The 16,049-nt window shown below is 39.6% G+C and overlaps 1 protein-coding gene across 2 annotated transcripts; it reads left to right on the top strand.

Moving 5' to 3' along the window:
- The first annotated feature begins 2,380 nt into the window (after positions 1-2,380).
- Positions 2,381-15,403, top strand: LOC143888234 (uncharacterized). Of its 2 annotated transcripts, XM_077392593.1 has the most exons (9): positions 2,381-2,627; positions 2,715-2,833; positions 8,559-8,766; positions 8,856-9,432; positions 9,534-9,785; positions 9,928-10,119; positions 10,211-10,285; positions 10,405-12,906; positions 14,801-15,403. In XM_077392593.1, exons 1-9 carry the CDS (start codon positions 2,470-2,472, stop codon positions 15,101-15,103), a joined length of 4,386 nt encoding a protein of 1,461 aa, XP_077248708.1. In that variant the 5' UTR covers positions 2,381-2,469; the 3' UTR covers positions 15,104-15,403. The 2 variants fall into 2 exon arrangements, with proteins under 2 accessions (XP_077248708.1, XP_077248709.1); XM_077392594.1 differs by lacking the exon at positions 2,381-2,627 and having other exon boundaries at positions 8,443-8,766.
- Positions 15,404-16,049: the final 646 nt, after the last annotated feature.

The raw sequence follows: 16,049 nt of genomic DNA, 5'->3' as shown, positions 1-16,049 counted from the left end.
TACTGTGTTTTTGGGAGAATTTATACCATGTGTGGCAGTGTGGCAGTATAGCCCAATATTTTTCAAAAAGTAGCGTGGAGCACAATTCATAGGATGATCCAAAACATTCATTTGTTAGGCCACAACGTAAATAGGATGTAACCCAAAAATAATATCCATGAGATGATCTTAACCCTTCGATTTGCAGAGGGAACCCGAAAAATAACATGGGTAGGGTGGGGTTTTAAATTGGAAAACCCAACTCAATCTTTGGTAGGGCCGGGTTTAAAGAAAAAAAAAACATGAAACCCGACTCATATGGGTGTATTGTGACTTTCTTAAATATCTCCTGAATAACATAGCAAATTATATTTACCAATATGTTGATAAAATTGTTTTCATTGAGTTGGTCATGTCTGTTATACACTTAATGACATAATTTTAGAGATTTTTGGTGTGTTTTTTCCCTACAATCTTTAAAATTAGTCATTATTTTACGCTAAAAAATGAAAGCACGACTCGACCAGAGAAACTATCTTGGGTAGGGTTGGGCTTACGAAACTCGGGTTTTCATGTGAAATATCAGACCCGATCCGACCCGTGATAATTCTCGGGTAGGTTTGGAAAACCCGACCCGCCCTGCACATTATGGAAACCCTATAGATAAGAGGGTAATGCTCATCCCATGGATATAATTTACACCGAACAGCCTATTCACGTACGTTATGGCCTAATAAATAGATGGTTTGTCTCATCCTATGAAGTGGTCCCCATTCTTTTTGAAAATATTGGTCATGGTACTTTTTAAAAAAATACTGGATTTCACGGGCATACACCATAATATCTTCACAACAAGTCGGTACAATTTTAGTACTCTTATGGGCCATCATAAGAGGATGTCGGCCAATCGCCAAGACAAAGTTGTGGAGAGGAAAACCTTTTCTCAAATTTCCATCATTTTTAGTTGTTTGCTGGGTAGGAAAAGTATCCTTTTCGAGGAGATGGACCTTTCCATGCTAGAATTTTTTTTTTACCAACACAGCTTGGAAAAATAATTAAAATCAGTAGATCCTAAATGATGGTAAAGTTTTAGTAATTACTGAAGATTATGTTGGAGTTTTAGATTATGGATTTGATCTATGGTTTATTCGAACCCAAAAAAATCTGCAACTTGAAATGAAAAACTCTTTCTGTTTGGAAATCAGAAATAAAATAGAACTTATCTGTTTGGTTGAAAACCCCTTGGAAATCGGATTGAAAAGAATAAGGCTGAGTCGTGCCACTGGTCACTCTCCTTAAGAATCGTATCCACCCCCTACCGGTGCAACCGGGATTTACGAACCGACGCTCCAAGATAAAACAGCCGAAATTGGCCCCAGTCTATGTCTAAAACAATCTGTCCCGTCCCCTCGGACCACGGCCCGTCGAGGCGCGCGCGCATGTGTGTGTGTTTTTTACACATGGGCTTGTGCTCTTCTAAAAGCCCAAGACCCAACAAATTCTAAAGCCCCTTGAAGGCTCAAGCCTTTCTCCAAATCTCCATCTTCTATGGATGAGAAAATTTCTCTCAAGCTCCCATGTGGGACTATTTATTTTGCCTTGGTTTAGAGAGCACAATGTTCACACACACATCGAGGTCTTGGGTTCAAGTCCCCATTCAAGCAAAAGACTTTTGCCTTCTAAATAAGAGAGGGAAACTTTAATTTGAATCTTCCCTCTAAATTTTAAATACAAAGGAAAAGTATTTTTGACTTTTCAACTCTAATTTTGATTTAATTTTAAAAATACTAACAGATTATAAAAAAATATAAAACTTATTATAGGAAAAGGTTTACGAGGGCTCAGAGCTTAGCAACACCATTTTCCACAGTTGTTTGACTCATCTAACCCATTCATTCCATAGAACCTGCCATAGGTAGGGTGTCCTTGTGGAATCATCTCCATAGGATAAAGGCAACTGTTGATTCGTGGAGGTTTAAAATGGATGGCTAGAAAATGGGATTCGATAGATTGAATGGTTATGATGATAGTATGGAGATGATTTGTTAGGAAAACCATATCTATGTTAGGTTCTATGGAATGTATGAGTTGGATGAGTCAAACAATATGAAGAAGGTGTATCTGTAGAGCTCTAGCTTAGGCTGAGCTAGAGCTCAGAAACCTCGCGCCTCGCCCTCAACTTATTAATTGAAGGGGAGATTTTATATGACATGTGGGTGGTGTATTTCTGTAGAAATACGCACCTGTTCGTATAGAGATACACCAAAAATCTTCTCCCTGGGATGATCCAAACACAAAAACTTTACTATTATACTAGGGAAATGATATCCGCCATTTCTTCATAACTGAACTAACTCTTCTTGTCTTTTATTATTTGAAGACTCGTAAAAAACTAGCAAGCCAATTGAAAAAGAAAAGACAAGTTGAGTTTGTGCAAAACCTTCTGCTTTTAAAGCCCGAATTGAAACCCTAACCGTGACCAGAAAAGCCATGGAGGGCCTGAGATCGAGCTCGGGCGAGCTCCAGTGCGTAGGGAGACTGGAGATAGCAAAACCCAAGCCCGTGGGTTTTATCTGTGGAACCTTACCCGTTCCAACAGATGAATCCTTCCTTCTTTCCCAATCCGCTCTCGTTCCTTCAACCCAAACGTAAGTATATTTATATCTCTCTTCTTCTACATTTCCTTTCATTTCAAAATCAATGCTCCCCTCTATAGTATCTTGTCATTTTTCTAGGGTCAGGGCTCCTCGTTATCGGATGCTTCCTACAAAAACTGATCTCAGCACTCCTCCTCTGTTCTCGAATTTACCGGAAAAGGCGATCCCAATCGCTGCCATGCCTGCCAAGACCAATGGTGATACATCTCTCTATTTTATATGTTCATTTACGCCCCTTTGGATTGCAAGAAAATCATTTCTTGAGGAAATTCTTTTCTTAAGATTTTTTTTTTATTTTTTATTTTCATGTGTGATCAAACAATGGAAAAGCATGAAATTTTGTAACAGAATTTCTTTTGCAAATTTTTCCAAAAAAATCATGCAATCCAAATGTCAATTCTACAAGGGATATAAGGTCTAGGGTTCTGATACCAATTTGGTGGAAACCCAAGTGAACAAGTCAATTTTGGGAACTTAGGAGCAGCAAGAATACTGTTTCTAGGTCAGTTTGACAACAGCATGCATTTCCAAAATCATAGTAAATATCGCATGATAATCAAATTATAGCTAGGGTTTTCATGAAAATTCAAAGCTTTCGAAAACAATTATCAACAAGACTTTAATCAACCAAGTTCCATACATCCAATCCATAAAAGAAGGCAAACTACTGATGAAAGATAAATCATGCCTCTAGCAAATGTATCCTAAGGGCGTGTTCGGCATAGCTTCTCATTCTGGCAGAAAAAATCCGATAGAAACGGACTAATGAGAATCTGCGGAAGCAACTCCGAGTTGCTCCGCGAAATCTCATCAACCAGCGTGGAAAAAAGGTGAAAAAAAAAGAAACGGACTCTATGGGCTGTAGTTACCGAACACGATATTTGGGAATTTTCTATTTTTCCTCATTCTCGCGCCTACAAAATAGGGGGAAACTATTTTTATAATGGTTGCCGAACATGCTCTAAATAACAGATCTATAAAAACAAAGCAAACAAAGGCTCAAACTGACACCTAAAGGGCAAGGAGAATGCTAGTAGGTAATGGAGTCGGGGTAGGGGGTTAATATGGCCAAGGATAAGGAAATCCAAAAAGGTTGTAGAAAAATAGATGGGAAAGGTTAAGGCATGTATTGGGTGGGGTGTGGAGGTGAATGACGATGACAAGGATTCAGGAGGGGAAACTATAGGGTAAAATATGAAACTCCCAATAATGATAGGTTAGGATACTCTTACCTGGGAGTGGCGTGCCAGGGCCTCGTGCCATGGTCTTCCAATCGAAGATAATAGTCTAAATGGGAGAGATAGACGGCTAAAGAGAGAAGAAAAGGGGTTGGTCTCGGCCTAGAAGAATAGAGGGAGAGGGGAGAGGAGGGATGAGAGAAAAGGGAGAAAGATGAGAAAGCAAAGGGGAAAGGAGGAGAGATTTCACAAACACATCCTCAGTCTAGAATACCTTCTGCACCCTTGCCCAAGAATGGTATGATTCTATGGGAACTCATCTTTCTTGGCATTGTTTGGGTCTTATGGAAGGAGATGAATGCCCGCACTTTCAAAAATAAAGTCAAAAGCGCAACATCCACATTCTCTAGAATCATATCCTTAGTCATCTCTTGGGCCAGGAGTCTCCCTTGCTTTAAGATATACTCGGCAATCGATATAAGACGCAATTGGAGGGGGGTTTGCGGGAGTAAGGATCAAGAGGTCATTTTGGCCACTAGGATTCGCCCCTGAGCCTAATTGTTGAACCTTAAACTTCGATGGTTCTAGTTTGAGCAATCATGGCCCGGCTTGCATCAGAGGCGTCCTTTGAGATGAGACTAGCTCAATAAAATGGGCGTACTTCGGTGTTATTGGAATCAAAGACTCTAATGAGTCGGAAGTGAGAACAATCATTCAGGGCATCAGATTATTGGCCAGAAGAGATTTGGATAACCTCATTGTGTAGGGCGATTCCCTCAGCATTGTTAGATGGTTGGGTAGGAGGCACCCTCACCCCTTGGCAAGATTTCGATTTTGTGGAGGGCCACCGGGTTCGTTTCTAGCATGTTCGAAGATCGGCTAATGCAGAAGCGGACCGTTTCGTCTCCAGCATGTTTGAAGACTGGCTAATGCAGTAGTGGAGGGAATAAATCCTCCATTGTTAGAAATCTTTTTTTTTTAAAAAGGTAACGTAATTTTATTCCCATGAAATAAGTCCGTACAATGGCGGGGACAAGAGGTCCCCCATTTAGCCCAATTTACATCCCAAAAATACAACCATCCCTAGGTGTGAGAATGTGAGAATAAAATTCTCACACCATCCCCAGGTGTGAGAATAAAATTGCAAGAGGTCCCCCATTTAGCCCAATTTACTCCCTTGACTTTTGATGTTCTTGTATATTCATATCTCCGTGTTCTCTCGATCTCTTCGGTTTGAGGGCCTATCTGTTCGTTTTAATAAAATCCTTCAATTTAAAAAAAAAGGAGAAATCACAACCGTGAGCTAGGGGTGATCTAGATAGGAGGAGAAGGGAGAATGGGGTGGCTTTGATGGGGCTCACAGTTGTGAGCTGGGAGTGGAAAAAGAGGGGAAATTAAACGAGATGGGGAGAAAGGGAAGGCTGTGATGGGTTTACAGCTCAGAGAAGAAAGAGGGGAAATAAGAAGGGGAAGATGGGGAGAACAGGTGACTGCTACACAGTGAGCGGTGGGGTGGCTATTTTTTTGTTTGTTTGTTTTGGGGTGTGTGTGTGTGGGGGGGGGGGGGGGGGGGGGGCGCGCCGAAGAGGAGGGGAAAGAGTGAATCTTTCCAATCGTTCTTTCAAAATTATTCTAGATTGAAGATTGCTGGGTGTTTTATATGGGGGGCAGATGCAGAGGAGCTTTGGGTCTAATTTTAATGTAAGGGTGACTTTAATGACTTAAATTGGCCGAAGGAAATTTCTCAATTTCTTAGACCAATTAGAGCTTGCTGGTGTGCCAAAATCAAACACAATCAGTTTCAAAGTCCCAAGCCTTTTGATCCACAATCAAGCCTTCAATTCTGAAACTGGACAGAGACCAACGTGTGGAGTCCTCTTAACTCGCAGTTTCAATTAATTGTGTAATAAATTCCATACACAAGTCACAAAGCTCGGCTGGTTGGTTCTAAAGGACGTCAAACGGAGAGAATTTTCTGTAATGATTGCGCTAACACATTCTTTTAGGAGAAGGATTGAAATAGCTGGTGGTCACACTTCATGTTTTAAATTCAATTAACAGCAAGATGAAGGTCTTTATAAATTTGTCAAGTAGAAAAATAAGCCTGATCCAAATACCACTCAAATCCTGATGATAAATTTTCAAGGCATATTTGAGTTCAGCTCATGCCTTTTAAAACTATCACCATCCAAATTCACCCTTCCATTAGGTTCCTAATCCAAACAGATGGCCAGATCGTTCTACCAATTGAAGCTAGTAGTGGATGCAATTTCATTCACTAACTCACTGTATGGCTTTCAATAAAGCACAGATCTGTGTTACCTAGCATCTTAGGGTAGCAAGTGTTATACTGTTATAGGAGGGTCTATATATGATTATGAAATATGATTTTTTTGTTGGACGACCAGATCCATGACTCCAAATCCCCCATAAGTATTTGACATGCAAGTTTCTTATGGCATTCAAATGAACTTTAACAAATATTAAGAGTTCTAATTACATGCTTTAGGCTCTTTGTTGGCCTTTTTGCTGTTTCTTTTGGTTGTTGGTTGCTGCTCTATTTTCCCCTTGTGGGGGATTGCCTTCGATCTTCATGTATATCTCTTTCTTATTTAATTTATTCTGGTAGGGGTCCCCCTTAACCCCAGCTTACCCATAAAAAAAAACAAAAAAAACAAAGAGTTCTGATTACAGAACGTCTGAGGCTTAGATGTACCAATAGAGAAGCCGTTCCAGACGTTAATAAACCGTCCGCTTATGATTACTGAAGCAGCTCCAAAATGATTTTACCCAGGCTTACAGAAATTGTGTGAGTCTTATAGCTTATTGAGGGAAACTCGATCCAGATTTTCACAGTTTATAAGATTGAATAGTAGAGGTAAAGGAACACACTTTCAGAGGTACTTCTGAGTGGAATTTCAGCTCAGATTGACCAAGGAATTTTCCAATTCTACAGTCAATAGCATACACACCATTCAGAGATGATTTCGCCATGTTTCCAACAACATGCATCCAAGTCTTGCATGAAGATCAGATGTGCAGGTTCTTCGTATTTTCTTGCTTGTTTTTTTGCAATAAAAATGGAGGTTTTCTTGAAAGGAGATGCAGGAATGTGATATGGACGACAACTCATTATTATTTAAGGATGGAGATGGGAAGAAGAAGCGAAGGAGCATTATCTCCAAGCTCAAGAAATTCCCTTCCTCTTTGGACGAATTTGGCAAGGGAATCTTTCCCTCCAAAGGAAAAGTTGCTATATCTAAGGTAGCTACAAAAGTGAAATTCAAATTTCAATTACAAAATCAAGGTCTTGTTACATTTGGTGGGAAATGGCCCTTTTATAGGCTTTCCTATAATAGAAATAACATATGTGCCCCTACTATGAATAAATGACTAAAAAACCAAGAGTAAGTGGTCAAAATAACCAAACTACCCATAATAACCCAAAATGCCTAAAAAGGACATGGAACATGGCAAAATAACTAGGCTACCCTACCAATACAACTAAACGAGGAGCAAAAATGGCCCTACACTAATGCAGCGACGGCCCTACACTAATGCAGTGACGTCGGATGCCCGATAGGATAAGAGATGCTCCTGCAGTAGGGGCGGACAAAGAGAAGGGAAGAGTGAATCTTTCCAATTGTTCTTTCAAAATTATTCTAGATTGAAGGACATGGGATAAGTAGCGGGCCATAAGGGGTAGCCATTGCCCATTAGCATATAAGGATTGTTTTAAAGTGATTAATTGGTGTTCTATGGGGGCAGCCAATGGGATTATAAGGTGATTTTAGACTTTTAGGGGGTTTTAGTGGAGGACCTTGCGGAAGGGCCAAGAAGATAAAGAAGGGTTTTGGGCTTGGGTTTAGGGTATTAGATAGTGGCCAATGGGTATAAATGATAAGGTAGTGGGCCATAGGGTTGATATGAATGTCCTCTTCATTTAGGACCAATCAAATGTATCCATAAAGGGCTAAAATAAAATCATTTAATAAAATAAACAAACATGTCCATAAAAAAAGATAATCCTAATGCTAGATTACATCATTTACCCTCATCTCACCTTTTTCAAGGTTCAGGTGCCAACTTGAGGTTGTCTCCATCTTACATTTACCCTCAAGTGAACTGTCTGATCCATCCATCACCACTCTGCAGAAAATAACAATATCATTTTCTGAGAAGGCGAAATATACAATATCATTGACAAAAGGTAGATGAGAGATTTGAAAATTAGACTCATCCACCTTAAAGCCCTCAATTCAAACAAGCTGGGCTGCTTTCTTCACCAAATCTGCTTGCACTTTATAGTTTTTATAAACTACTTTCACATGCTTCTCTAGGCATTACCACTGTGTTGACTACCTCATTCACTGTGGTGGATTAAGTCATTATACAATCAAATAATGCAAGCACAATAGCAATCATGTTAATTTGTTCTTCGATTCCAGATTCTCTATATCATGAAAAAGTGTGCACGGAAGAAAACTAATAAGCAAAATTCATTTGTTGGCCATCTTTTTATGCATTACAAAACTCCAATAGTCCTGGATATCTGCCATGTGTGCTAGTTACTGCCACCCTCCTTGTGTAAAAGGAGACCTTTAATGGTCCAAAGTTTCACTTTCTAGGCTACTCGGCATTGCACATGTTTGGTGGCAATTGGCAATTCTATAAATGCCTTTCCTTAAATCCTCTCTTGGAACTTCAACATCTGAGTGTAGAATTGGTTGCTGGAACTCGACAGACCTGTGTTGGGAAAGTGGACCTCTTTCTCAAAATCTTGCAAGAAAATGTGAGGCACTTGCTGTCTTGGGTCTTTCGGAGTATGGAGATGAGATAGATGTGGTTGCTCCCGCTGACATTCTGAAGCATATTTTTAAGATACCTTACTCCAAGGCTCGATTATCTATTGCAGTTCATCGTATAGGACAAACTCTCATTCTAAATACAGGGTATGTTGTTGACTTGGTACTTTCTTGTCTAGCCTATCATAATTTGTAACTGCAATTTCTCACTTCTTTGAAATTTTCACAAAGGATAGGCCTGATGTTGAAGAGGGAGAAAAATTGGTTCGAAGACAAAGCAGCCAATCTAAGGGCGTGGATCCATCTCTTTTTTTGAATTTTGCTATGCATTCAGTAAGAGCAGAGGCTTGTGATTGCCCACCTTCTCAATATGTTCCGTCAGAAGATCAATCAAGCTCCACCATTTTACCTGGACATTTTGAAACAAAAGAGGGTTCTTTTGTATCGTCTTCCTGTTCGACACAAGGTAGTAAGTCTCAGTATTTTGATCAGTGTTTTGGTGGCAGTAGAAAGGAAGGATATAATCGTCGTGCAGAGTACTCGCAAGGAAATCATGACAACTTATTTTGGGGCAGTAATCAAAAGCAAAAAAACAGGCATGACGCTTTGAAAAAAACCTCACAAGTTGGTGAAAAGTCCAGATGCCCAATTCAAGAGTCTGACAAGTACAGAAGAGTTGGCAATGATGGGTTTTTAAGGGTTCTATTTTGGCAATTTCACAACTTCCGCATGCTCTTGGGAAGTGACTTACTTTTGTTCAGTAATGATAAATATGTTGCCGTGAGCTTACACTTATGGGATGTTGCACGGCAGGTGAGAAACACATTGTTGATATTTTCTTCCTTCATTTTGTGATTTCTATTCTTTATTCATTTTTTATGCTATAAAAAAAAAATCTTTTTTTATGCTGACAGGTTACTCCATTAACATGGCTTGAAGCCTGGCTTGACAATGTCATGGCAAGTGTGCCCGAGCTGGCCATTTGTTATCATCAAAATGGTGTTGTTCAAGGGTATGAGCTTCTGAAAACAGATGATATATTTCTACTCAAGGGCATCTCTGAGGATGGCACGCCTGCATTTCATCCTCAAGTTGTCCAACAAAATGGCCTTTCAGTATTGAGGTTTCTCCAGGATAACTGCAAGCAAGACCCCGGTGCTTATTGGGTATGGCTAGGGTACCCCTATAGTTGATCAAGTGTTTTGTTGCCTTGACGTATCTTTTTCATTGATACAGTATTTTACTCTATTATAAATTCTCTTTTGTATGCTAATAAATTCATGATTGTGACTGATTTTACGTTTCCAGCTCCACAAGAGTCCTGGAGAGGATGTAATTCAACTATTTGATCTTTCTGCTATACCTAAGAACCATTCATCTGAAGATCATGATCAAGGCGATAGCTCTTTGCCATCTCTAATGCATAGAGGGAGAAATGATTCCTTGTTTTCATTGGGGACTCTTCTTTACCGTGTTGCTCACAGGTTATCTCTTTCAAAGGTAGTGGAACTCTAAAATTACATTAATTTCTTTCGTTGTCATTTCGGCCATTCTGATTTGATGAGCTAATGATTCGTGTTTCTTCCTGCAGGCACCAAATAATAGGGCCAAGTGTGCAAAGCTTTTTAAGAATTGTTTGGATTTCCTGGATGAGCAAGACCATCTGGTATAGTAAATTTCCAAGTTAAAGTTTAATGCTTCTTATATATTGTACCAATAATGCCTGGCCTGTGTTCCTCATATTATCTACTGTGGTTGCTTACGATGAATTCTATTTTATAATAGGTGGTCCGTGCGTATGCTCACGAACAATTTGCAAGATTCATTTTGAAATGTTACGAGGAACTGGATTTAACATCTGAATCTATTCTTCTAGAATCTGAAGTTACAGTTAGTGATGTAGAAGATGATTCCTCAGAGTTTTCACTAGGAATGTTCGGACCTATTGTCCAAGATAAGATGCCGTCTCAAGGTGCTCAAGATATACCTTTACCTGACGACGGAAGTATTCTTCAAAATTCACTTCCAGAAGCATCCGGGGAGATGATCATAGAATCGAACTCACGCCCTCAGAGAGACATCCTTGCATCTAGAGGCAAGGAATTGGACAATATAGAAGGAACTGGGCCCAGTTCCAACAACCTCGCAGTGGGCCCAATCTCTTCAACTTCTTCCCAAGTTGTTCAAACTGTTGCTGATCCGATCTCCTCCAAGTTGGCTGCTATTCATCATGTATCTCAAGCTATCAAGTCTCTCAGATGGAAGCGCCAACTGCAAAACACTGAAGGGGGGCTGATTGATCATGGAACCAAAACTCAGGATAGGTCTTCACTGGGCCATTTTTCGGTATGTGCTTGTGGTGATAATGACTGCATTGAAGTTTGTGATATTAGGGAATGGCTTGCATCATCTAAAATGGATCATAAATTATGGAAACTCGTTCTTTTGCTGGGAGAATCTTATTTGGCTCTTGGACAAGCTTATATGGAGGGTGAGCAATTGCATCAAGCTCTGAAGGTTGTAGAATTAGCATGTTCTGTTTATGGATCAATGCCAGAACATCTCGAAGATGCTCAGTTTATCTCATCTATGTCTAGAGGTGGAAAGACAAATTCAGTTATAAATGACTCAGTCGAATCAAATTCCAGTTCCATTGAAGAATGCCATACAATTGATTGCCTCTCGTCCAATTATTTGTTCTGGGCCAAGGCGTGGACAATTGTTGGTGATGTTTACATTGAGTACCACAGGATAAAGGGTGCAGAAATGTCGGCAAACCTAGAAGGAAAAACTTCTGGAAGTGAGTTGAGAGTGTCAACTGAAGTTGTGAAAGAGGTTAAAAGGCTGAAGAAAAAGTTAGGGAAGTTCAAACAGAATTGCAGCACGTGTTCTCTACTAAACTGTGGCTGCCAAAGTGATAGGGCAAGCAGCGGTAACAGTGCTAGTAGTAGCCGGGGAGATGTGCACCCTTTGGCTTATGGCAGGAAACAGACCAGAAAATCAATCATGAAGAACTCTCGGCATTCTCTTTTTGGAATCCCAGAAGACGAGCATGCTCCGTATAAAGTGGAAAATGCAAATGGTTTTGAATATGAATCTTTACGGAGTAACAGTAATGGTATGACTCATTCGCGTACTTCTCAACTAACCATAGATAAGCGTGATGTAACCTGTTTGGATGCCGACTCTGGAGGAACTGAGGGTATCTTGGAAATGCACAATATGGGTTCTAGTTTGTCTGTAGAATCTGAAACTCATATTCAAGATGCACCCAAGGCGAAAACTGGAGGTATCTTCAAATTTCTTCAAGGTCCTATGATTGGCGATGCAGAAAATAATCTCTCAGCTGCCATCAGCTGTTATGATATGGCTATCAAAGCAATGGGTGCACTTCCTAATAGTTCAATGGAACTGCAATCTGCAGTTAAAAAGAAAGGATGGGCATGTAATGAACTTGGTCGATATAGACTTGACAACAAAGACTTAAAAAGTGCTGAACTTGCATTTGTAGATGCTATTAAAGCCTTCAAAGAAGTCTCCGACCATGTCAACATCATATTGATCAATTGTAATTTAGGCCATGGCCGAAGAGCATTGGCCGAAGTAATGGTATCCAAGATGGAATCCCTCAGAACACATGGATTCTTCCAGAATGCATACAACCGTGCTTTAGAGACTGCAAAGTTGGAATACGGTGAATCCCTAAGGTACTATGGTGCAGCCCGTTCCGAATTGAACGTTATCGGGGAAGGGGCAAGTTCAGTTCCAAGCAGCTTGCAAAGTGAAGTTTATACACAATTTGCTCATACATATCTGAGGCTTGGAATGCTTTTGGCTAGGGAAGATATTTCCGCGGAGGTTTACGGAAATGGAAGCTTCAAAGAATTGTCTATAGGTCATATTCATCTTAGCGGTGAGAGACCTAAGAAAGAATTGAGGAAGCGTGAAATCTCAGCCAATGATGCTATTAGGAAGGCTTTGTGTATATACGAATCATTGGGTGAACAACGCAGACAGGAGGCTGCCTATGCTTATTTTCAACTTGCTTGCTATCACAGGGATTGCTGTTTGAAATTTTTGGATTCGGATCACAAACAAATGAAACAATCTAGAGGTGAGAGCGGCCTTGTTCAGAAGGTTAAGCAGTATGCTTCTCTAGCAGAGAGGAACTGGCAGAAGTCTGTTGATTTTTATAGCCCGAATATGCACCCCATTATGTATCTAACAATTCTCATGGAGCAATCAGCCCTTTCTTTGAGACTCTCAAACTATTTCCATTCTAACACTGTAAGCTTCTCTGAAACCTCAATGTTGAGCATTTTAACCATTTTACTACTTCTAAGAATTCGCCTGACTAGTACACTTGAATTGAAACTGGCTGGATGTTCCTACTTCTTTGATTAACTGATTTAATCTCATGTTGAGTATTTTATTGCTGAAAAAGTTGCCTTTTTTGTTCTTTTCTGAATGATATAGGATGATTGTTTTCGGAAGAGTAAGTTGGCTGTTTTGAGTCAATAGTTAAAAGGGAAAGTGCTGTAGATATGAAGTGTAGGAATGTTTCAATATTTATTTATTATTTAGGGGCCGTTTGGATACGCGGATTTTAGAATCTTGGATTTCCTCAAAATCTAGGATGGGGGACAAGAGAAGAAGACTCTTCGTTTCGTTTCTCTCTAGAATCATGGATTTTAAGTAAGAAATCCAGGTTTTAGAAATCTCTCCCCTATCTTGAGAGTTCTAAAACCTGGAAACATGAGATGATCTCCTACTCTCTTGCTGACAGAAAGAAGGGCGAGAAATCAGAGAACGACGGACGGTCTCCTTCTCTCGTCTACCACACAGGATTTTGAGGAAATCCAAGATTCTAAAATCCGCATATCCAAATCAAATTAGTATTCCTGAAAATCAGGGATCTCTCTCTCTCTCTCTCTCTCTCTCTCTCTCTCTCTCCAGTTCCATTTCTCATTTGTGCAGGTTTATACATGTCCATTTTTGCCTCCGCAGTTCATAGGGTTAGGATGATCCTATCGAGCTGATTTTTTGGGCACACCCTATCTATGTGAGGGGCCATCAAATGAATGCTTTGGATCACCCAAACAATGTGGCCCCAACTGTTATTTTAAGCTAGGGAGTAGATAAGTTATCTACTCTCCAGGGAGTACCTACTCTTTTCTCATATATATATATATATATATATATATATAGGGAAAACGGTTCGTGAACTTGAGCTCATATAGTTTATATGGGCTAGAGTGCCACAAACACATGGGTCCCACATTTTTTTGGCATGATCCAAAGCATTCATTTGAAAGGCCCCATCATGGATGGGGTGTGTACCAAAAATCAGCTTCATTGGATCATCATAGGGTGTCCATTTGTGGGGGTGAAAATGGACAGATACTGTTTGTCCACTAATCTGCCCATTTTTTCACCCCACAAATGGACACCCTAAGATGGAGCTGATTTTTGGTGGACACCATATCCATGAAAGGGCCTTCCAAATGAATGCTTTGGATCCCCCTGTACTCATATATATATATATATATATATATATATGCTGAATGGTGACACCAAACTTCATTAAAAACTAACCAGTTTCAATTGGCAACCTGTCATACAAATTCTATGTACTCCATAATATTAGTATAAGGTGTTTAAAAGAGGGGCGCTGATATTTTCCCCCTCGTAAATGAATAAAATCCCCCCCTTTAACGGTTTCTGTGAGAATGGTTCCCTGCTTTAGGATAAAGGCACCACTTCAACGTTTTTCTTTTGCCTTTAAAACCTAATGAATAACGTTGGGGGTGGGGGTGGGGGGGGGGTTGGGATTTTATCCATCAGAGGGGGGGAAATATTATTTCCCTTAAAAGATATATTCCTCTTCAAACTTCTCTTAAACTGGAAATAACTGTAGGTAGATTCTATCAAACAAGCTGATGTGCTATTGATGTTCATCGTGGTCCTTGCTGCAACCAATTATGGTTCTGCTGCTTCTTCAGGAAGGAAGAAATTCCAGTGGCTAGAAAGAAAACTTTTTAGAGACCATGTCCAATGAAAATAAATATATTGATGTTGTTTAACATTGTAATTTCTGTCTCTTGACTTACTCTTTAAAATCACAGAAATGAGGGAGAAATTCTTGCAGCTTTGTCTAACTCTCTACTTGCTTTTGTTCCAGATGCTGGAAACAGCTCTATCCCAGCTTCTTGAAGGTCGCCTTGTAGCTGGAGAAGATGACGATTTTTCTGGCAATGAGCATGCCGAGATTCAGCTAAAGTTTTGGGATCAGTTACAGGGACTACTAAAGATGATGCTGTCAATGGCATTCTCGGGAAATGGGGGCAAATCTTCTGCTTCTTCTCAGATGACTGCGACCAATAGAGCGGGAGATGTTGGAAAGTTGAGGGAACTGTACAGGATGTCATTGAAGTCGACTGGTTTTAGTCTATTGCATGGTATGTACCAGTTATGGGCTTTATAATCAGAGATTATTCCATCTCACTTTTATCATATGTTTCACTGCAATGCAGATTCCTTTTACCTTCTTCATGAAATTTTCCTGAACGATTCATTTAGCCGACCCCAACTAGGTTGGGACAAAGGCTCTGTTGAGTTGAGTTGAGTTGATGTTTCACTGCAATGAGGATTGAAATGAGAGCACAGTTTTTTCTTTGTTTGGGATTATTGTTCAGGTTATTAGGAATTCTTGTAACAATGTTTGAGATGTCCATTATTACACCCCTCTGAAATCTAGTTATGAAAATTTCTTTTTGGTTTTTTTTTTTTTGAATAGCTTAGTTATGAAAATTTCTATGCATTCTTTTTCTCAGAATGTTCCCAGAAAACTTCTATTAAAATCTTCGTGTCTTCATTTTTCTTTATCTTTTGGTGTGCTTTAAAATCTCCATTGAAAAATGTCAAAATCTGTTGGAATTTTCATGATATTTTTGTCGGAATTCTGATTTGATCCTCTAGAGTCAAACTGCTAATTATATATTGACCATTCTAACTATTTGCATATAATTGTATATGCATAATAGTTAATGGCCAAACCTAATATTGGGCTCAAATTTACGTTTAAATTGAGCCCAATCACGAAAGAAACCAGGAAATCTACGAAAAGCGGGAAGAAAGAAGAAAAGAGAAGGAATGATAGGCTCAGGAAGGCGTTTTCATCACCTTTCACCTGGCCCATGGGTTAAATGAGAAGTTGAACTCATCACGCCGTTGCCCAAAATGGAAAACCACGGAAAGAGACAAGAAAACCGACATTCTGTTTTTTTCATAGGTAAGCTGGCATTGAACATTGGACCTCAAGGTTGAACTTTGGAGGCCATTAACGAAGATATAGAATTACTATTCTGATTTTTTATTGTATAGAATGCGATTTTCACAGACATGATTTATGAGAAAAATATGTGCTTTAT

This window comes from Tasmannia lanceolata, unplaced genomic scaffold, assembly GCF_043159265.1.
Source record: "Tasmannia lanceolata isolate RefF3 unplaced genomic scaffold, GAP_Taslan_0.1 ptg000012l, whole genome shotgun sequence".
Lineage (NCBI taxonomy): Eukaryota > Viridiplantae > Streptophyta > Magnoliopsida > Canellales > Winteraceae > Tasmannia > Tasmannia lanceolata.
This window is presented reverse-complemented; position numbering and strand designations above follow the sequence as displayed.